The sequence below is a fragment of the Antechinus flavipes genome, chromosome 5 (assembly GCF_016432865.1).
Source record: "Antechinus flavipes isolate AdamAnt ecotype Samford, QLD, Australia chromosome 5, AdamAnt_v2, whole genome shotgun sequence".
Lineage (NCBI taxonomy): Eukaryota > Metazoa > Chordata > Mammalia > Dasyuromorphia > Dasyuridae > Antechinus > Antechinus flavipes.
In genome coordinates, this window is record NC_067402.1 from 203,769,560 (window position 1) to 203,793,643 (window position 24,084).

Consider the following 24,084-nt stretch of genomic DNA (forward strand, 5'->3'; position numbering starts at 1 on the left):
TTTCTTTGGGTGTAGCTGCTTTTGTCCGTCATTTATCAATTGAAACTCAGGTCTCTTTGTCAAAGAAATCCACTTCCATCAAAATATGTCCTCATACAATATCGTTGTCGAAGTGTATAATGATCTCCTGGTTCTGCTCATTTCACTTAGCATCAGTTCATGAAGGTCTCTCCAAGCCTCTCTGTATTCATCCTGCTGGTCATTTCTTACAGAACAATAATATTCCATAACATTCATATACCACAATTTACCCAGCCATTCTCCAATTGATGGGCATCCATTCATTTTCCAGTTTCTAGCCACTACAAACAGGGCTGCTACAAACATTTTGGCACATACAGGTCCCTTTCCCTTCTTTAGTATTTCTTTGGGATATAAGCCCAATAGAAACACTGCTGGATCAAAGGATATGCACATTTTGATAATTTTTTGGGCATAATTCCAGATTGCTCTCCAGAATGGTTGGATTCGTTCACAACTCCACCAACAATGCATTAGTGTCCCAGTTTTCCCGCATCCCCTCCAACATTCATCATTATTTTTTCCTGTCATCTTAGCCAATCTGACAGGTGTGTAGTGGTATCTCAGAGTTGTCTTAATTTGCATTTCTCTGATCAATAATGATTTGGAACACTCTTTCATATGAGTGGTAATAGTTTCAATCTCATCCTCTGAAAATTGTCTGTTCATATCCTTTGACCATTTATCAATTGGAGTATGGCTTGATTTCTTATAAATTTGAGTCAGTTCTCTATATATTTTGGAAATGAGGCCTTTATCAGAACCTTTAACTGTGAAGATGTTTTCCCAGTTTGTTGCTTCCCTTCTAATCTTGTTTGCATTAGTTTTATTTGTACAAAGGCTTTTTAATTTGATGTAATCGAAATTTTCTATTCTGTGATCAGTAATGGTCTCTAGTTCATCTTTGGTCACAAATTTCTTTCTCCTCCACAAGTCTGAGAGATAAACTATTCTATGTTCCTCTAATTTATTTATAGTCTCGTTCTTTATGCCTAGGTCATAGACCCATTTTGATCTTATCTTGGTATATGGTGTTAAGTGTGGGTCCATGCCTAATTTCTGCCATACTAATTTCCAATTATCCCAGCAGTTTTTATCAAATATTGAATTCTTTTCCCAGAAGTTAGGGGCTTTGGGTTTGTCAAGCACTAGATTGCTATAATTGACTATTCTGTCTTGTGAGCCTAGCCTTTTCCACTGATCCACTAATCTATTTCTTAGCCAATACCAAATGGTTTTGGTGACTGCTGCTTTATAATATAATTTTAGATCAGGTACAGCTAGGCCACCTTCATTTGATTTTTTTTTCATTAGTTCCCTTGAGATTCTCGACTTTTTATTGTTCCATATGAATTTTGTTGTTATTTTTTCTAGATCAATAAAATATTTTCTTGGAAGTCTGATTGGTATAGCACTAAATAAATAGATTAGTTTAGGGAGTATTGTCATCTTTATTATGTTCGCTCGGCCAATCCAAGAGCACTTAATATTTTTCCAATTATTTAAGTCTGACTTTATTTGTGTGGAGACTTTTTTATAATTTTGCTCATATAATTCCTGACTTTCCTTTGGTAGATAGATTCCCAAATATTTTATGGTATCAACAGTTATTCTGAATGGAATTTCTCTTTGTATCTCTTGCTGTTGGGTTTTGTTGGTGATGTATAAAAATGCTGAGGATTTATGGGGATTTATTTTGTAGCCAGCTACTTTGCTAAAATTATGAATTATTTCCAATAGCTTTTTGGTAGAATCTCTGGGGTTCTCTAGGTATACCATCATATCATCTGCAAAGAGTGATAGTTTGGTTTCCTCATTGCCTACTCTAATTCCTTTTATATCTTTCTCGACTCTTATTGCCGAGGCTAGTGTTTCTAATACGATATTAAATAATAATGGTGATAGTGGGCAACCTTGCTTCACTCCAGATCTTACTGGGAAGGGTTCCAGTTTTTCCCCATTGCATATGATGCTTACTGATGGTTTTAAATATATGCTCCTGACTATTTTAAGGAAAAGTCCATTTATTCCTATGCTCTCAAGTGTTTTTATTAGGAATGGATGTTGGATTTTATCAAATGCTTTTTCTGCATCTATTGAGATGATCATGTGGTTTTTGTTTGTTTGGTTATTGATATAGTCAATTATGCTAATAGTTTTCCTAATATTGAACCAGCCCTGCATTCCTGGTATAAATCCTACTTGGTCATAGTGTATTATCCTGGTGACAATTTTCTGTAATCTTTTTGCTAATATTTTATTTAAGATTTTAGCATCAATATTCATTAGGGAGATTGGTCTATAATTTTCTTTCTCTGTTTTCAGCCTACCTGGTTTAGGTATCAGTACCATATCTGTGTCATAAAAGGAGTTTGGTAGGACTCCTTCAATCCCTATTTTTTCAAATAGTTTATATAACATTGGAGTTAATTGTTCTTTAAATGTTTGGTAGAATTCACATGTAAATCCATCTGGTCCTGGGGATTTTTTCTTAGGGAGTTGATTGATAGTTTGTTCTATTTCTTTTTCTGAGATGGGACTGTTTAGGATATTTACTTCTTCCTCTGTTAGTTTGGGCAAGCTGTATTTTTGGAGGTATTTTTCTATTTCGTTTAAGTTGTCGAATTTATTGGCATAAAGTTGGGCAAAGTAACTCCTAATTATTGCTCTAATTTCCTCTTCGTTAGTGGTGAGTTCTCCCTTTTCATTTTTAAGACTAACAATTTGATTTTCCTCTTTCCTTTTTTTAATCAGATTTACTAAGGGTTTGTCTATTTTGTTGGTTTTTTCATAGAACCAACTCTTAGTTTTATTAATCAATTCAATAGTTTTTTTACTTTCAATTTTATTGATCTCACCTTTTACTTTTAGAATTTCAAGTTTAGTGTTTGACTGGGGGTTTTTAATTTGTTCCTTTTCTAGCATTTTTAATTGCAAACCCAATTCATTGACCTTCTCTTTCTCTATTTTATACAAATAGGCCTCTAGAGATATGAAATTTCCCCTTATTACCGCTTTGGCTGCATCCCATACATTTTGGTATGATGTCTCATTATTATCGTTTTCTTGGGTGAAGTTATTAATTATGTCTATGATTTGCTGTTTTACCCAATCATTCTTTAGTATGAGATTATTTAGTTTCCAATTATTTTTTGGTCTACTTCCCCCTGCTTTTTTGTTGAATGTAATTTTCATTGCATCGTGGTCTGAAAAGGATGCATTTACTATTTCTGCCTTACTACATTTGAGTTTGAGGTTTTTATGTCCTAATATATGGTCAATTTTTGTATAGGTTCCATGAACTGCTGAAAAGAAAGTGTATTCCTTTCTGTCTCCATTACATTTTCTCCAGAGATCTATCATATCTAGCTTTTCTAGTATTCTGTTTACCTCTTTGACTTCTTTCTTATTTATTTTTGGTTTGATTTATCTAATTCTGAGAGTGCAAGGTTAAGATCTCCCACTATTATAGTTTTACTGTCTATTTCTTCTTGCAGCTCTCTTAGTTTCTCTTTTAAGAATTTAGATGCTACCCCACTTGGTGCATATATGTTTAATATAGATAGTGCTTCATTATCCATGCTACCCTTTAGCAAGATATAGTGTCCTTCCTTATCTCTTTTAATTAGGTCAATTTTTGCTTTAGCTTGATCTGAGATCAGGATGGCTACCCCTGCTTTTTTGACTTCACCTGAAGCATAGTAGATTTTGCTCCAACCTTTTACCTTTAACCTGCATGTATCTCCCCGCTTCAGGTGTGTTTCCTGTAAACAACATATTGTAGGATTCTGGCTTTTAATCCATTCTGCTAACCGCTTCCTCTTTATGGGGGAGTTTACCCCGTTCACATTTATGGTTAGAATGACCAATTCTGTATTACTTGCCATCTTGTTAACCCCGGTTTATGCTTTCCTCCCTTCTTTCCCCTTTCCCCCCCTTCCAAGTATTAAGCTTGTGAGCACCCTTGCTTCTCACAGCCCTCCCTTTTTAGTGTCCCTCCCCCCGCCTTAGAGTTCCTCCCCCTATCTTACCCCTTTCCCTCCCAGTTCCCGTATTCCCTTCCGCTTAGCTTATTCCTTCCCTTTCCACTTTTCCCTTCTCACTTTTCAATGAGATGGGAGAAGTTTCACCATAGATTGAATATGTCTTAAGATTTTTCACTTAAAGCCATTCTGAAGGCAGTAAGATACCCACTATATTCATCCCCCTCCATTCTTTCTCTCAGATATAATAGGTTTCCTATGCCTCTTCATGAGATGTACTACCCCCACTTTACCCTTTTTCTGGTACAATGTCCTTTCCACATCAATTTCTAGAACAAGGTATACATGTATTCTTTATACATCTATATAGTCAAAATATAGTTCCCAAGATTAATCTTTACCTTTTTAGATTTCTCTTGAGTTCTATATTTGTAGATCAAACTTTTTGTTAAGTTCTGGTTTTTTCATCAGAAATAGATGAAATTCGTTACTTCGTTGAATGTCCATCTTCTTCCCTGGAAAAAGATGCTCATTCTCGCTGGGTAAGTTATTTTTGGTTGCATACCAAGTTCCTTAGCCTTTCGGAATATCATATTCCAGGCCCTTCGATCTTTTAATGTGGATGCTGCCAGATCCTGGGTGATCCTTATTGTGGCTCCTTGATACTTGAATTGGGTTTTTCTAGCCGCTTGCAATATTTTTTCTTTCATCTGAGGGTTCTGGCATTTGGCCACTATATTCCTTGGTGTTTTGATTTTAGGATCCCTTTCAGTGGGTGATCGATGAATCCTTTCAATGTTTATTTTTTCCTCTGTTCCTATGACTTCTGGGCAGTTCTCTTTGATAATTTCCTGGAAGACAGTGTCCAGGCTCTTTTTTTCATCATGTTTTTCTGGGAGTCCAATGATTCTCAGATTGTCTCTCCTGGATCTGTTTTCCAGGTCTGTTGTCTTCCCAGAAGGTATTTCACATTTTTCTCCATTGTTTGATTTTTTTGGATTTGCTTGACTGATTCTTCTTGTCTCCTCGAGTCATTCAATTCCACTTGTTCAATTCTGATTTTCAGTGAAGTATTCTCTTCACTCACTTTTTTAAAATCTTTCTCTAATTGTCCAATTGAGTTCTTTTGTTCTGTGGAATTTTTTTCCATTTCGCCAATTTTGTTTTCCAGTTCACTAATCCTATTTTTCAAGGATTTTACTTCTTTATCCACTCTCTCTTTAACTGACTTCTCCAGGCTCTTTTGCCAAGCCTCCCTCTCCTTTTCCCAAGCTTCCTTCTCCTTTTGCCAAGCCTCACTCTGCTTTCCCCATTTTTCTTCTAGCTCCCTTGTGAGAGCCTTTTTAATCACTTCTATGAGGTTCATCTGTGCTGAGGAACAGACAATCTCCTCCTTTGGAGATTCACCTGGGGACTGCCTGTTTTTAGTCTCCTCAGGATTTAGAGTCTGCTCTCTATCTGTGTAGAAGCTGTCTAGGGTTAAAGTCCTCTTCAGCTTCTTGCTCATTCTGTCTATTAATCAGAGACAAACTACCAAAGAAAAACAGAAAAAACTGGAGTCTTTCTTTGGGGGGGGGGGGCTGGGTGTGTTATCGAGCTTCCTCTACAGACTGCAGGTGGCAGCAGTGAGGCACTAGCAGGACTGTGCTGCGCCTGCGCTCTGAGATCCCAAAGCGTGCTGAGTCACTGAGGAGGGGGAAGGGGGGGGCGGCCAGGTCCTGAGAGACTCCAGCTGTTTGCGGTTGTGTTCTTCAGCCCCGGTGTTTTTAGCTTCTCTGCTGGGCTGTTGACTTGCTGCAGGTTCCAAACCTGTAGCGAAGCTCTCCCCGCAGAGACAGCTGCGATCACTCCCCACCCCCTCTCCAGTCTGCTCCCGTGCTCTCACTGCCGCTGCCCGCCGCCTGCACCCGATCTAAAACCGCCCCAGCCCTCCAGTAAAGACAGACCTTTCTTGGCGGATCTCAAGGATGGCTTCTCTTGGTAACTATTTGTGGGTTTTTTTCAGTCAAGCATTGATTCAGAGGCTTGTAATGAAGTGGATAGTGAGAGAAAGCGCGGAGCTTATGCAACTGTGAGCCTCCTCTCCGCCATCTTGAGGACTTAATTTTCAAAGATCTATTTTATTCTTTTAGATTTTGTATCTCCCTTTCTGGTTGGTTAACTTTTTTTTTTCATAATCTTCTTGGGGTTTTTGGAGGGTTTTTAATTTAGTAAGTTTTTCATTTTTCTTCAATGTCTTTCATTTGATTTTTAAATTTCTTTTTGAGTTCTTCTATAAGTTCTCTCTAGGCAGGGAGCTATTTAACCTTTCTTTTAGGGATTGAAGTTTGGTTTTTACTTCACTTTCCTCCTCTGAAGATCAACCCTGGTCTTCCCTATTCCCATAGTTTCTATGGTTTGGTTCTTTCTACTTTGCTGATTCATTTTTTTTTAATGATAAGTATTAGTATAAGCATGTCTAATCATGGGTTGGGGGATAGTGTCTTTTGCTTCATTTCAGCTCTCCCCTCTAACTTGGAACCCCAAACCAAATTTTCTGCAAGTGCCTGAAGCCAGCAGTTTCCCTGTCATACTGCTTCTGCACAGACTAGGTATACTGGTTCCTTCTAGCCCAGAGCTCTGTTTAAAGTAGCATAGCTGGCCTTGGCCTTCCTAATCAGGGTAGGCTCCTTCAGTCTTCCCAAATTCAGACCTCCCACATTCCAGGCTGTCCTGGAAATATAAGTTCTGTGTTTAGGATTTAGGTTGCCTCCAACCTAGCTAGCCCTAGGGCTCTCCCTTGTTATTTCTGCAGAGCTGATCTAGAGGTGTTTCTACTTCACACCAGTTAAATCCTCATCCTGGAGTTTTTCTTCAGATCATGTTTGTTTGTCCCAGAAGGATTCCTGTTTTATTCCAAGTCTTGTTTGTCACTGGTCTAAATTCACCCTGAGATGCAATTTTATTCTAACACTTTATATATAGTAAATTATAAAGTTAATATTAGGCATTGTCTTTATACATATTATTATTTTCATCCTTATTGAAAGAGTCCCACAGTCTTGCTGAAAACATAAGTCTAAAGAGCATGGAGCAAGCACAGAGTCCTGATTCACTTCACTAATGACTAGGAAAGTGCAAGAGCATCATACATTGTCCAGAATCTGTGCAAACATGCTGTCATGAAACAGATGTATAATACTAATGTATTAGATAAAATTTTGCCATAATTTTCCACAAGCCCTCACAATTGACAGATCAATGAAACTTGTGTATAGTCATCTGTTCTACTCTAGGGATGTCTTCTGGAGTTTTGGGTTGTCAAGCCCCTTATCAAGCACTCCTTGACTTCCTCTGAAGCCATATTAGCTCTCAAGTAGGTAATCGTCTTCCAGGGAAAGGATCACTTTATTAAGGACTTTATCAAGAATCTTGCCAGTAATGACTAAAAAAGAGGAACCCTCCCCCACCATGATTGTCACAATCTATTCCCTTTACAAAAGTGGACAATAGAGAGTTATTCCTGGGGAATAACCTCCTTTTACCATTTAATTCAGAAGATTTCAGTCATCTTCTAAATGCACAATGCACCCCCTCCCCCACTTTTGTAAATCTCAGCTGGAATAGAATCAGCACCAGGAGCTTTGTCACATGAAAGGAGTCTAATGCCATTCAAAAACCTCTTTTTCCATTGAAGGGATTAACTTCAACCTGAGTAAATTGATAGTGGCCTCAGTATTGATGATTGCCTGATGATGAACCCTATAAAAGAATGAGCTGAAGCTCATTTGTCTAGAATCATGCTCTTATTACTCAATAGTTGAGATGCACACAGATCTTTGGTCCATAAAAAACCTTCAGACCTTCATAAAAGTGCTTTAGATTGTTACTATCCACATAAAACTGAATTTCATCTGTCTTCTTACTGAGCCAAGAATCTTGCATCTCCCTAAACTTCACTTGTACTTTACTTTTCTTGGAATTAAATGCTACTTTCCTAAGGATGTATGAACTATCCTGCTGGTACACCTGTGAAGTTCTTGGCTTTTCATTTAGCAGCTTCTGAATTTCCCCATCATTTTTGTCAAACCAGTACTGATGTTTGTAAGTATCCTAATCTAGATGCAAATGTCATCCTGTACACCAAATCTCTGAAAGCTGTCCACTCTTCTGCTCCACCATTGCCAACTTTTTATTGGCTCAAATTTCCCTCCAAGTTAGCAACAAATTGTTCCCATTCATAGAAGTGTTGTAATCTGTTGACATTAATTCTTTTGGTGTCTCTTTGCTTTGGGGCTGCTGCTTTTGTTAAATATTTAGCTTGGAGAAAATAAGTATGATCAATCCAGCAATCTGTGCTGCACATTGACTTTGTCACTCTCACATCCTGTTTCTTTTTACATTCACATGGTCTATTAAATATTGTGAATAACCTCAATTTTGGTCAGACTCCACCCCAAAAAACTCTCTTTGGAGTGTTACTTTCTAGGAGAGATAAATTTAGTGTAAATCTTTCTAAGAGAGAGGGACATGCTAATGGCCCTGATTATGTTAATCTTCCTTCATATGTCTCTAAATTTGATATCTGTGCACTAAGTATTGCAATTACTTACATTTTTAAATCACCCAAATTTCTTATGATCGATAGCATATTTTTATGATATTTATAATATTAATTTCATCTAGTATTTCATGTGGAAGCATTTCATCTGGTATAAGATCTTCCTTTAGAGTCACGTAAGTATATCTTGTAGAATTGCAGCCAGCTTGCGATCTGGTGATAGATTTCAATCTAGTCTCAGTGTAAGTTGCAGTTTGTCAACTGCTTTTTAAATATCTAACATGAAAGCAACTGAAACCATTCACATATAAATACATTATTTTTAAATATCTATTGTCATTGGTTAAGTTATCATCAAAGAACTTGGTTTTTAATATTTTGGATAGAGAATCAAAATACCTGATCTCCATTTGACCTGAGATTTTTATAACTACAGTAAGTTAATTTTTTGGAAGTGTGCATATTGGGAATATATTTTCTGGTATTAGTTCTATTGTTCATTTTTCAGGTATTTTGAATTAGATTTTTTGTCACTTTGTTAAAATAAAATGTTTTCCTTTGAAAATCTTTCAACTTTTTTTCCTTTTTTTTTTTTAAGCATCAAGAAGTACACCTGATTATTCAACAGTTGGATCTAATGAAGCAGGTATATTGATATGATTTAGGTAATCAGGGAGAAATTTTTGGTTTAATTTGAAACTTTTACTTAAGAATGTGGTGATTTTCTTTGTCAATATTCCTACTTTTTTACTGTAAACTGAGTCAGGCATGCTCTCTAGAGAATTTAGATCTCTCTTTTTCACAAAGGGGAAAATATCTGGAGAATGCAAAGACTAGTTCTGCAAGATCCCAAATCTCCCTAAAAGGAAGACAATAAGAGGAAGACAATGATTGTAAAATTAAAGATCTTTATTAATCAGGAAAATAAGTGCATGGGAGCACTTAGCCTAATATTAAACATCTCAATTAAGGAAAGGATGAGGACAGAATAAACGGTTTTCAAATAAAGGAAGGCAAGGAATTGGAGAGAAAGGGAAGTGAGGAATTCCAGGTCTCAAAGCTGTGGCTTTCTGATACATAAATAGTTCAGTAATTGAGTTTTTTAAGGTCCACAAGCAAGCAAATATCTCAGAGTCTGCCCCAAGGCTAATATGAGTTTGATTGGCTTCAGAGTTGCTGATTTTCTGCACATCCAGCTGAGTTTACTCTCAGTCACTGAACTCAGTTGATATGTTTTAGCCATTTAGCATTCGAATAGATCAAATAGATCCTATATAGCTCTTCTCAGTTACCTGGATAATTGGGGTATAGTTGAGGGCTCAAATCAAGATAGTTAGTACATCCATTTTTATAGTATAATGGGAGTTTTGAATTTATAGAATCAAATTTTAGAAAAGCAATTCGAATATTTTTTAAACTTTGCATGAGCCATAGAAAACCCTAAATTATATTTCGGCATTTATTTAGGTTTTTATTGGAGTTTCTTTAAAAACAACCTTTGAAACATTTCCAAATTTTTCAAGATCCTCTCCATCACCAGTCTTACTAGATAGCAAAATTATAGAGGTATTTTGAAAATTAAAAAAGACTTAAGTTCAGGTCTCACTCTCTGATATACTTTTTAGGTTTTTATTCTCCAGGGCACACAATAAGTGATTAATTCTAGTTGATTAATAGATTTACTGTGTTATATTAGGCAAGTCATTAAACCTGGTCCTCTAAGATTTTAAATTATAGAGAAGTTAACAACCTGTAATGATAAGAGTTTTTTCACCTACCAGTGAAATTACAATCCCAATTCTTATCCCTCCTCCCCATTTTCACCAACATGGTACATTGTTTTAACGAAGATAAATTTGCTATTTTTAAGAAACTAGGGTAATTGTATTATATTTATCTAGATTACATAAATATGTATACATACATATATATATTAAAATATTTATCCCACCTAGTCTGATTGTTTCAGAATATGGACTCGAATGTACGTGTTCATTTAAATGCCTACGTAAAAAGAAGATACTAAAAAAAAATGGTTGTCAGAAATTTAAAGATTTATCTTATATATTATCAAACATGTTTTTAAGAGAACTGATTCTCTTGGTTTTTTAGTTTATAGAATCTAATCAGAGAAATAGGATGAAATAAGGTCTACTTTGAGAATGATGTTAATATGAAAATAAAACAGGTTGAGTATATAAAAATATAACATACAATATATAAAAATAAAGCAGATCAAACCTTCATTTTAAAGAAAAGAATATTGTGTACATAGTAGCTATGACCTTTTAGCTATCATGCAGGGCTCGAAAATGAAAAAAAAAAAAAAAAAGGACTTATTCTCACCATTAGAAAGGGGTATGCCAAGGAATTGCATAGTGAGGGGGGGTCATTTTTAACTGGTAGGGTGGAAAACCCAACAATCACACATTCTGTGGAAATAGGATAATGTAGGCCCTGACTTTGAACCTCTAAAGGTTCAAATAAAGGAACCCTTCGGTTGTTCTCTCATGTGGCATTTTTACTAACCATGCAAATCTGCCTTGTACTTAAAAAGAAAGTACTTGTTGAAAATAAATATGCTTTCTTTTGCATTTAACAGAAAAAGGATCCCATATACCAGAAGCTACACCAACATATTCTGAAACAGCTACTATTGTAGGTAAGAAATAATATGAATAATTTGCTTTATTGCTTTCAATCAAATTCTTTGTACCTCCAATGATTTTAAAACTGTCATGTTGAAACTACTTTAAAAATTCAATAACAATAACAAAACAAAAATGGGTTGTTTTCCTCTCTAAGTTTGATTGACATTTTGTGGAACTAATGATCTTTTTTTCACTAAATTCACCAGTGGTTTTTGTGTGATGTATTGAACATTGTAATGTATAAAACTACAGTGTACCCAAGTGAACATTGTAAAGGAAAATAATTCAATGAACTTGCATTTGAATTCTGTCTGTAGTCCTCATCTGTAAAAAGGTGTGGATTAGGGGGAGAGTTATGCTAATTGATCTTTAAAAACCATTCCTACTCTAAATTTATGATCCTATAGCTAGTATCTTGATTGTGTCACCACTTTTCAGGAGGCTGCTTATGTTTAAAACCTTTTAGCATTTCTTTTTTTAAAATTGTGAGCATATTTAATCTAGTATAACCAGTTAGAAAAGCCAATAAAATGTTTGCTCTATACTTTTATTAATTTGTCTGTCTGTCTGTCTATCTAAGAGTAGTTCCTTAACTTGCTGGATCAAAGTAGCCTACCTGGCCACTCATAGGTAGATTCTATTCTTAATCAGTACAGAATGTGCTTATTTCCTAAAGTTGGTGGGTCCCTGGTAAGTACCATCCCACCCCAGATCCCAGGTGAGCTGGGAGCTCATCATATTGGTGCCATACTGAGTTAAGACATCTAATTGGCTCAGCTCACTGAAGTTCAGAGTGATCCACTTGCCTCACTATCCCTTAGTACCAGAAATCAGAGTTATTACCACATATCTGACTTATCCTATGCTTTTTAACAGATGTGAAATAATTAAACTTTATAAAGTCATAAATCAGAATTATTCAAATTGTACAAATCCCTTACTCTTTCAAGAAGGATCATATTTTCTATGTCAGATGAAATTATAAATAATCTTCTATCCAGATCTAGGACAAGGGCACTTTATTATTCCTATAATTATCCTACCAAGACATAGATGGACAGTGAAATGAAAGATAAAAGACATCTTTTATATATTCTCAGTGGAAATGATTACTAGCTGTGAAGAGTAATACATGATGATTTTCAAAGCTGCTTTTAAAAAATATCTATGTCAGGCAAAAAAGAGAGAATAAAACCTATTTTTTATTTCCCTGAGGACACAGGATTGTATTCCATTTTTGATGTCTATATTAAATAAATGTGAACGAATTAAGGAAATATTTTCCTTCAGCCTTAATACTTAATGGGAGGGATTTAAATGTAGTGAAGCTTATCATAATATCTTTATAGTTATAATAAGTGGAATTTATATACATGGCCATTCTTTTATAAATTTCAGTAAATCTTATTACTACATGAGGAAACTTCAAAGTCTCATCAGTAAAAGCATAAGTCAGTAATTGCTGTACAATAATCAATACACTTCTGACCTGTTTTAGGTGAATCTACTACATGGGGCAAAGGAGCATATAAAACCTTTAATGGTAAAATCTTTTCCTTTGAATCTTCGTGCACATACACTTTCTGTCGTCACTGTGTTGAAACTGGAAGTGATTTTAACATTGAAATCAAACGCAGCAATCAGAGTGAGATTGAAAAGATCACAGTCCTAATTGACGGCACTGATGTCTCTATTAGTGGGAAAACAATCCTGGTTAATGGAGAAAGGTAAATGCATCTAGAAAAAATTTTTTTTAAAAAAACAAGGGCTTTTATTATGGAAACATTGAAAAAGAACATCAATCAAATTTATTTTAAAATACATGGAAGAAAAAGTTAATAAAAGGACAAAAATAAAACAATTGTTACTACTTTATTAGGATTATATATCAGGAACAAAATAAGCATTATATTATAACTATATACATATGTATTACATACATATTATATAGAGATATATTATAAATGTATATGTATATACACAGAGTGCTTTAAGGTTTGTGAAATGCTTTACAAATATTATCTATTTTATCTTCATAACAATCCTGGCAGGGTAGGTGCTATTATTATTATTATTATTATTATATATGCATACATATATATATTTAAATATAGTCATCACAAAATTGGAAAGATATAATTTTATTAGTAATTCAGTTATCATACAATTTTATGACTAGGATATTTAAAAATGTATCTTTAGTTATATCTACAAAGTTATGCCAAAAGTGAACATTCTTGAAGTTTTTATATGTAATAATTCTGTGTTCTAGATGTTTCCAAGTGTCATGGAGATTATATATATATTCAAAGTTCAAAGAGCTTGAGGACATTTCATAAGCTTAAAATTTTAGGCCATTGAAAACTGTGTTCCAGCAGTCACATTATTTCTGGAAGCATTAAATAATGGAAGAATACTTCAGAAATAATAAAAGAGAATGTATTGCAGGATCAGTGCTGGGTATAGTGTTAATAGGGAAATATCTTTAACCAGCAATTAATAAACAAGCATTTATTAAGCATTCACTATGTATCAGTACCTACTTTATATGTAAAACATATACATATCCAAAAGTGAGAAATCTCGTTCCTCAAGGAACTTAACATTCTAGTAGGGCAACAGAATATAAAATGTTCCCAGATAAGCAAATATGAGATACAAACAAAATAAATCTAAAGTGATTTTGAGGATATAGGGTGAGGGACTAAAAAGTAAGAAAATAAGAGAAGGCCTCTTGAAGGAAATGGCATTTGATGTGAGCTTTGAAAAGAGCTAGAGGTTTCAAGATGTATTCATAAGGAGAGACAACATTTGGGAATGAGTGCAGTGCAGTGCTGTGCAGAGGTGCAGAGATGGAGATAAAATTCCCTGTACTGGGGAGTAGCAAGTAGGTCAGTCTGGTTGGAGAGTAAAATATATGTGCAGTAGTAATGTATAGTTATTCAAAAATCAGGCGACACAGATTGTAAAGAATTTTAAATGCCAAGCAGATGAATTAGTATTATATACTATAGGCAACAGGATGATTAGAGCTTTTTGAGTATTTGGAAATATGATTTTGGCAATTTTTGTGGAGAATAGATCAGAGAAAGGAGAGACTGCATAGAATAGAGAAATCAATTAGCCAACTCTTGGAATAAACCAAGGCAGAAATGATGAGGGCCTGAAGTTGTCTGATTGAATTATGAATGGAAAGAAGTGGACATAATAAATAGTAAAGAGATAGAATTGACAAGACTTGGAAACTGATTTGATACTGAGAGCAGTAAATGAGAATGAAGAAGAGAAGATGATTCTCAGATTGCAAACTAGAAAAATGTTTTCAGGTTGTGACTAGAAGAATGATAATGTCCTGGACAAAAATAAGGAACTCGGGGAACAGTTAAATGGAAAGTTCAGTTTGGGACATGTTGCATTTGAGATGCATTTTATTTAGAAAATGAAAATGTTCAATAAAGGTCTTCAATTTAACATATGGTAATTTTTTTTACAGTGTATATGTTCCATTTAATAATAAGTTGATTCACATAAAACATTATGGAGACTATACTAAACTGGAAAGCCGTAGAGGAATCCTATTTTTAATGTGGAACACAAAGGATAAATTGTCAGTAAGTTTATCTCTGCTTTAGTTCTATAATATTGTTATTGGGGAAATTTTAGAATGTAAATAGATCACATACACTGTGTATGTGAGATCACCTTTTCTTTCTATTGTTAATTCTAAGGTAGCCGAAAGACCTACATGACAAAGATATAAAAAATGCCAAAAATAAACAGAGCTTCCAAGATCAAAAAATGTTTATTTTGATAGTACTTGCCTGCACATAATTACAGAACATTTATTACTTCATTACTGACCCTCAAATAAAAATAAGTTAGGAAGAAAATGATCTACAGGAACATAGAATGAGAAACATTTAGAGTTAGAATAAACAAAGTGATTTATCACATGCTTGTTATGTACCCAGACATATAATAAGTGCTAAGTGATGCAGAGGCAAAAAAAAAAAAAAAAAAGAATTTTAGAGATCACTTAGTCTAGAACATTCACTAGTTTGTCATTTTGGTAAAGATCTGATTTTTTTTTAAGTCATCTCGGAGGAAAGACTTTCTAAAAAGATTGCAATTTAAGTAACTATTTTCAATTCCATAAAGAATGATCTGGGGCCCTGAGAGGTTAATTGCCTTATCTAGGCTCACAGAGCCAGGATGGGTCAAAAAGTCATATTTTAGACCCATCCATATATTATATGGTTGCATTCTGCAGATCAGAAAACTTAAGACAAAGAAGTTCAGTGATTTTACCACTGTTAACACAATTACTTTATGGTAGATCAAGGATTAAATAACAATATTATTGGCCCTGAATCTGGAGATCTTTCCATAACAACTATGCAATTGATGTTAAATGTTTATTAGAAAAATCAGGATTTTAACAACAAACCCTGATATCCAATCTATTTTTAAATTTTATTATTTAAAAATACATTTTCAGAAAGTGTTAGTGGAAATATGTGATCTTAGCAGTTAATGACTAAGTTTCCATTTCACCAATTACGTTTGGATTTTGAATGGAGGAACAGATTCCAGGGAACTCCAGGAGGTCTGCTTCTTACTTTGAAGCTAGAAATATCCACTTCCAGGTCTAATTTTCTCTATTTAACCAATCTAGAATTTACTCTAAACAATGACGATGTGTGTATATTGTGCCTTAAGGCATATTAAATATAAATGCAATTTTCTCTTATAGCTTACTCTTCACAAATCATATGCCACCTGTGGTCTTTGTGGAAAACTGGGTGATGATTCTGGTAAGACTACTTATGTACATATTCTAGTTTTGTCTAATGTTTAACAAAATAGTACCAATGTTGTTGCTTATCCTTCATTTTTAAAATTTTATTTTTGCTATTTAATGTTTTATTGTTATTGTTTTTGCTGGGATCATATTGCCTTATACCACCAAGGTACAATGTAGTTTTTTTTAATAGTATTTTATTTTTACAAATACATTCAACAGTTTTTAACCTTCACCTTTGCAAATCCTCCATCATTCTTGAAAAGTATCTATGATAGAAAAAAAAAAAAAGAAAAGTATCTATGATATTAGAAGGGCATGTGTTGATTTGCAAATGAATTAGATTGAAGTCAGACATAGCTGTGCAAAGTCATTAACCTCACTCTATCTCTAGTCATAGGAGATAGATATAGTTCCAAACAACTGATGATGAGCCTGAAGTTGTGGGAAACTTTGACCTTTTTAAACTAAGATCTTTTCCAGCATCCAGTTTGTGTGAGACAACACTCTTTCAGTAATTGAAGGCAAGATAAAAATTGAGGCAGAAGGTGGCCTAGTTTGCCTTTAAAAAAGAATCAGTCTGGGAGGGAAATACCCTCTGAGTTTCTGGCCAGAAGGGAAACAATTGGTATTTACACAGACTCTGAGCCATCAAAACCCAAACAAAAAATAAGACTTGGACTGCAACCTATTATTGGCCAATCAGTGACAGGTAGAATGCTTGGGTTTAAAGGCCTAGTTAAGTAGTTCCATTTGAATCCCAGTGGGCTTTATGCAAGCCTGGTTTCCCAGAGCTATATGTCAAGAAATCACAAATAAAAACTGCATGAGACAAAAGAGTTAATTGTCCCAGTTTTTCCAAAAAAGAAAAAGAAAAACAACAATAGAATAAATAAGCAGGGAAGTACTTATGTAGGTACAATCCTATCAATCACCAAGCCCCTATTAAGCATCAACTATAGTCCAGGAATTGAGCTGATGAGTTATAGTTTATATCAAAACTTCTGCTTCTTTCCCCAAGCTACTATATTTAGTTCATGTAAGTGTGAAGTCTGTCAGATATCCCCAAATAAAAGAATGTTGAATTTCTTTTTTTTTTTTTAAAGGGGACAATATTGATGAAAACATTGCCAGCAGTAAAATTTCTGATGACTGTCCTAATGCTGTTGCTAAGCAACATGAAGAATGTGAGGATGGAAAAAATGTAAGAAAGAATTACATAACTGGCCTATTATTTCTGTGTTCTACAGTTTCTGTATAGTGTTTCCAGTAAAACTTTTCATTTATTTTTTACAGCCATCATCCTGTTATAGGATCTTGGAGAATCATGTGATTTTTAGGATGACAAAGAAGCTTTTCCCAATCCCATTATTTGCTGTGCCTTTCCCCCTGAGATTATTTCCCACCTATTCTGTGTTGTTCCCTCCATTAGAAAATCTAATTCCTAAATTAACTGGCGCATTACGCTGGAGCTGTTGAGATGTGAGAGATGAGGGGTGATAGATATCCTAACAGTGATGGGGTCCACAGGCTGGTATTGCAGGTTTTTGTGAGGTTTTTGGCAAAAAAAAAAAAAAAAAAGTGGTTTTATTTTCACTGAAAAACAACTTCCCTCAGCAGGCTATTCCTGATAGGAATTAGCAAAGGTTTGGGGTACAGAGTCATTTTTTTTTATTAGCCTTCTGTGGTTTGGGGCTAAGAAGTGATTAAGAGCTAATTTTCAAATCAATAAGCTATCCCATGCTCCCACAATGTGCTCCTGGAACCTTGAGAGCTTCCAGCTTGTCCAGGGTTTAAAGGCAAAAAGACTCGAGCCTTCTTATTGGATAGACTAAAAAGACATAACAATCCTTGACCAATGCAATGTTGGCTGCCTCCCATAAGTCTCGTCACTTCCTGCAACTTCCTGTGTCTCAGGATTCAGAATTCATCCCTCCAGAGATCAAATGATCTCCCCAGGGTTCCAGTTCTGGGAACAGGGATCATGTGACTCAATACCGAGAAATACTTCATCCAATCAGTCCCATTCACCACTGTACACCATACTCTCTATTTCCTTTCACCCTTTCCATCCCCCAAAATATTTTGCTTTTCCCTGTTTTTTGTTTTTACCATAACCTCCAAACTCTCAACCACATACTTCTTTCCTAGACCATGACCTTCGCATTGACTATACTCCCTCCCTTCTCTATTTTGACCTCGTGATGAACCAGTTCAGCTCTACACTGTCCTTTTCTCTTAAGTGTCTTGCCCCCTTGTCCTGTTATGATTTTTTCCCTTCCAAGCTTTAGCCCTGAATCACTCCCACCACTTATTATCTTTGTTCCTACTTATGTGCTCCAAATGAAGGTGGAAAAAATTATGAAACTGTGCTAACTGGTTCAAATTTACATTCTCTTGTCTTTTTAAAGAAACATGTTTTATTTCTTTCGTAGTACTGCAACAAAGTAATTTCAACATATTTTGAGAAATGTGGAAAAATTTCTTCCTTGTCCAATGAATACAAACAAATCTGCATTGAAGATTACTGTAAGAATGGGGGCAAGAAATATACTTGTGACAGTTTCTCTGAATTGTCCCGCCTCTGTGCTTCAGATGGTCCTGGGGATTATGAATCATGGAGAAATGATCCTGATATTGTTTGTGGTAAGTCACTGAATGTTAAACCTTAGAGCAATGTTCTGAAGGCTTCAGTATACAATTCTTTCATTTTTCAAACAAGGAAATAAGTGCAAAGAAATAAAATGATTAGCTGAAAAATCACTTAGCTAGGAAGTGGGATGAAGAGTTCATTAATATAATGGCTTCAAAATATAAGTTAAACTATAAATTACAAATATATGTGTATTTTAAATTATTAAAAAACAAAAATTATCAATCTCAAATATTTGATTATCAATTTCAAATAGCTATTGTTGATATTTTTATATCATGTACATTTCCCTTCCATCCATTTCCACTCCCAGAAAAACAGCCCTGATAATAAAGAATAAAAAAGGGGAAAAACAATTCATCAAAACTGAAGAGTATATTTTTAAAAATTCTTCCATATTCATAGTTTTTTACCTCCCAAAAAAGGTTGGGAGATGATTTTTCATAGCTCTTTTCTAGAGCCATTATAATTTCATAGAATTAACTTTTGATTAATATTTTTTTTCTAGTTATACGGTTGTAGTTCCTATAACATATATATGTGTATATACACACACACACACACACATATAGTTAATGTAAGATTTTAACCTTTGTTATAGTGTTCTTTCTTTATACTATATGAACCTTTTTTTTAACCATACTTCTCTCATCATCTTCATTGTTGCTTACAATGTAATTAAAAAACCATTATTACCGTTGAATTATAACTTCTTTAGCTGTTTCCTTATTCTAGCTTACTGCTACTACAAAAAGAGCTGTTATAATTATCTTGGTGTATAGAGGACTTTCTTTTTATATTATATAAAAATATGTGTTTAGAATGCATACATATATATCAGGATATATACATATAGTCTCATACATGGATATACTATAAATATACAGATATAAATATGAACATATACAGATATAAATATAAGTATACATAAAATATACATATGGCATGTATATTAGAAAATATATGCATAACATGTCATTTACATACATGTGCATGTGTATGTGTGTGTATAATTACATGTCATTTATCTTTTTATCTCATTTGATACTTACATCTCCGAGAGATAGGTGCTATTATTTCCCCCATTTTGTAACCAAGGAATTTGATGCACATAGAAGCTAAATGGCTTGCCTGGGGTCACATAGTAGTAAGTATCTGAAGCTGTATATGAATTCAGATCTTCCTGTCTCCAGGCTCAATATTCCATCTACATTTAAAAATAGACTTTCTCCCAATTAGCTACTTTCTTTTTATTCAAGAAATACGAATTTGTTATATAATTTTTTTGTAATCAAAAGTATCTTTTGGTCTTTGTGATCTAATTTTTCCTATATTCATAATTGTGAAAGGTGCCTAATCAGATTCTATTTTCAATGAGTAGGTCATACATCTATTTTAATTTTATCATGATGTATTTTATAAAAAAGTCTAAACCAAATTTTTGTCAGACTGCTTTGTTCCCCTAATACATCTTGTCAAATTGGCACTTCTTCCCCCAGATAATTTATATTTGCAGAGATTTATTAATCACTAAGCTGTTGATATTTCTAAAATATTAAAATTTAGAAACATTCAGGAAACATATTCTTTTGCTCTTCCTTATATTAAAACAGCTTTAGAGTTTTCCACAAAAAAAAAAAAAAAAAAAAACACAAGAATTATCAACATGTGTAAAAGCAACAAGAAATGCTCTCTGTGCCATTCTGTCATGCTATGATTTCTTACAAGATCATTGACAAATTTTAAATTTACTTACATGTCAATAGTTTGCAATTACTTAACTAAGTTTTAAAAGCTGGAGTTTTATGATATATAAGTAAAATAAAACTAAACGAAGTAGATTCACTTTTTGAAATGAAATATTTTTGTAAACCTGAGAAGATATGTGGCTCCAGGAAGACTGAGTTCCTGGAACTTGGCTTCACATGCTTTTCCCCTATCAGAACAGGTGGTAACTAGAGCTCTAAAGAGTTTCTAGTAGATCTTAACACATGGTTATCAAGAAAAAAAAATTTAAAGGACTTCCAAATTTGGAAGTGATATATCTCAGCCACTTTACATCAGGCAAGCCAGTCTCCTAACCTATACTTCTCTACTACCTTGATGAAGGAGTCTTCATCCTACCTCCCAAACAAATATATACACTTAACACTCACAAATAAATATCACTAATTACCATCTCATTCTATTTTTCATGTATTTTTATTTTTTCTTTCAGAAAAGCATGTATGTCCAGAGACACAGATCTATAAAGAATGTATCCCTTCAAATCCATCAACATGTTCCAATGTAGCTCCCTTCCAAAACAGTGAATGTGTGAGTGGCTGCACCTGCCCCAAAGGTAATGTATTCTGAGATCATTTTCAAGCTGAAGCAACTAAAATTCCAAATGCAGTCTATTCTTTACTGGAAGAATATTTTGGGACTTTACAGATTCACTTTGCAGTCCTCTAAGGAAATTTCCAAAATGGGTTCTATAAGGATTTTTCTAAGTTAGTATTCAGTCTTTCTCCATTGTATCTAAATTCTCAGTCCCATCACAATATATTTCTAATTCTTGCTAGGTTCTTTGGGGCCATGAACTTGACTCAAAAAGTATTTCAATTTGCTGCAAATAAACAAAGAAATATCTTATATTAATTTACCACCTAAAGATTTACAAAATACCTTCCTAACCAAAAAAAAAAAAAATCTGTGAGGTGGCCAATGAAAGTGTTATTTCTCCTGTTTTACAGATGAGGAACTGATTAAATGATCTGCCAGCTCTGGGACTTAGTCCAAATCCATTGCTCCTTCCTGTGCACACCATGTAGAAAGCTTTACCCAGTCACAAAAATTAGCTGTGAGAATAGAAATTCAATGATGAATGCAATGAAGATTTTCATGAATTGTTCTTTGAAGTATTGACAGAAAAATCTGAGTTTTAGCCCTGACATATGTTTTAAAAAATAAATTTTAGAAATGTTGTAAGAAATAATCTAAATTTGAAGAAGCTAAGGATTGATTTTACTTAATTTTGCTTGAAAATTTTCTAACATTAAAGTCGTTTTCATACTCTGATACCTAAAGAATAACTTGATCAAATTCATTTTAGGTTATATGCTTGATGATATTGGAGAAAAACTCACCTGTGTATTAAAGGCCAATTGTCCCTGTGAATCTAATGGGAAGGTATATAAGCCAGGAGAAGTACGAGAAGGGCCCTGTTCTTCTAAGTGGTGAGCATTTTTGATATAAGGTGTTGGTAAAATGAAACAAATAATGTAGTTTGAAATTGTTGTAAATGTATCTTTAAAGAAAACTTTAAAAAATAAATTAAAATCATATTGATATTTCTTCCTTTTTTTGAGGAGTTTAACATTTTATATTATTTTTAAAAATAGAAATTCTTATACCTTTCTTTGAGAAGCATATCATTCATTTGTAGATGCAGAATATTGCATTAAAGCAACAGATAATTTTTAAAAATATATAGAACACCACAAAGATGTTAGATAATTTGCCCAAGATTTGTTGGATTGTTTTTCATTATATTTAACTGAAATTGTTTTTCTGTATTTATTACTTTTTGGTCTTTGTTCACCACTCTGGTATCAGACATAAAAATGTAACCCATCTATTTATATCTATATTATATCAAAATTGGTAGATGGCTTTGCCTCTCCAAATTGACTATATATTTTTTCATTTAACATAAAAGAATAAAAATAACAAAGGAATTGTTGAAAATTTCAGCAATATGAACTAGAATATATAATTGGAATTTGACCCCAAATAATTTCTGTAACTTTTGTATGTAACTATGTAACTGAAGGGAAAGAGGATACTTAATTCAACATAAAATAATGCAAAAAGTCCTGGATTTGGAGCTGAGACATAAGTTTTGCTTATATTTCACAACTAATTCTGTGTTCTTGATCAAATTATTTTCTCTTTTTAGGCCTCAGTTAGAATTAGAAATTGTAAAATGACAATTGGACTAGATGATAACTCAAGTCTCTACCAGGTGTGAAGACAATGATTCTAAATCTGAATGATTTTAATACTAAAATAGATTCACTTGATTTAGAGATATAGAAAAACCTTAAAGATCACTGAGTCCAACTCACATTTTTCAGATAAGGAAATGATAAGATATTAATTGCCTAATGTAATATTTGAGTTCAAGTCTCCTTTACTCCCAATCCAGCAAAACAGAGCTGATTATTTTTCTGTTTATTGCATAATTAGTTGGATTTTCCTCTGAGTTTTTCAACAATGTGTTTCCCTGGATCACAGAATGGAGAAAAATATCACTTCTCTTCATCCCAGATTTTCATTTGAAGACTATAAACATATGTTCAGCTCCTACAATAAAATCAGCCAGCTCTTATAATAAAATCATAGCAAACCAATTTTACCCCTCATTCCTTGTTCACATGAAATATATAAATTGGTACTAGTATACATTCAACTCTGTGCATATATTTTTCCTTTTTTTTGCTACATGATTGACTGAAATTCTTATTCATATATGGATGATTTAGAACATTTGGTTTGCACTGTTTCTAGTCTCTTCCCCATTTTTGCTCCTGGTTACAGCCTCCTTATTTCAGTTCTCAGGCTAAGATTATGCCACTGACTGGGGCAGGAACATTTGTTGTCCATGGACAACAGAAGAGGGTTGCCAAGGACTTTGGAGGAATTTTTTTTTTACATTGTATTAACTTCATCTCTTATTTAAGCATCTAAAAATTCCAAACCTCTAATTCTGAACAGTTAGGAAGAACTGCATTTAAGTTCCAATTTTACTACATAGTGGATATATGATCTTGAATAAGTCATCTAATCTCTTAGTGGTCCAGGTAACTTTCTAATACTAAAAAGTTTCAAAGAAGAGGCCAATTTGAATTAATAGAGGGAGTTTCTTTATCAATATAGAGAGCTCCATATGTTAATGAAATCATAGGTAATGTAAAAGAAAAATAGAAAAGCAGAATTCTCAATTTCAATCAATGCTATACCAGTGTAATAAGATACAAACAATGTATCTGCAAAAAGATTTGAGCTGTAATAAGGGGCAGTTGTCGGGTGAATGAAATGAAACCTTGTTTCTTTCTCTTTGTATATATATATATATATATATATATATATATATATATATATATATATATATATAAAACACATACAAGTCTTCAATGGATCTGTGATATCACAATGCATTTATTTATTTATTTTTACAATGTTGAAGATTCTTATCCTTTCCATTCTCATCCCTTTCATTCATTTTTATTCTCAAACCTTCCCATTCTGTGCCATTTTTGTCCAGTTGCACAAAAATTTTTTCCAAAAAATTATCCAGCTTATTTTTGGTAGCCTTCCTCTAAGTCTTAATATATATTGGTACTAGTACACATTCAGCACTGTATATATGTCTTCCCTCTTTCTTGCTACAT

General features: G+C 33.7%; 1 protein-coding gene across 1 annotated transcript in view; it reads left to right on the forward strand.

The window, feature by feature from the left end:
• The first annotated feature begins 11,852 nt into the window (after positions 1–11,852).
• The window catches only part of MUC19 (mucin 19, oligomeric), a 45,476-nt gene continuing 33,244 nt past the window's right edge, over positions 11,853–24,084 (forward strand). The window contains exons 1-8 of the mRNA XM_051962437.1: positions 11,853–11,913; positions 12,694–12,922; positions 14,689–14,806; positions 15,949–16,009; positions 17,103–17,200; positions 18,432–18,642; positions 20,868–20,990; positions 21,744–21,867. Coding sequence (XP_051818397.1) covers positions 11,853–11,913; positions 12,694–12,922; positions 14,689–14,806; positions 15,949–16,009; positions 17,103–17,200; positions 18,432–18,642; positions 20,868–20,990; positions 21,744–21,867 — 1,025 coding nt within the window. The remainder of the gene's footprint in view (positions 11,914–12,693; positions 12,923–14,688; positions 14,807–15,948; positions 16,010–17,102; positions 17,201–18,431; positions 18,643–20,867; positions 20,991–21,743; positions 21,868–24,084) is intronic.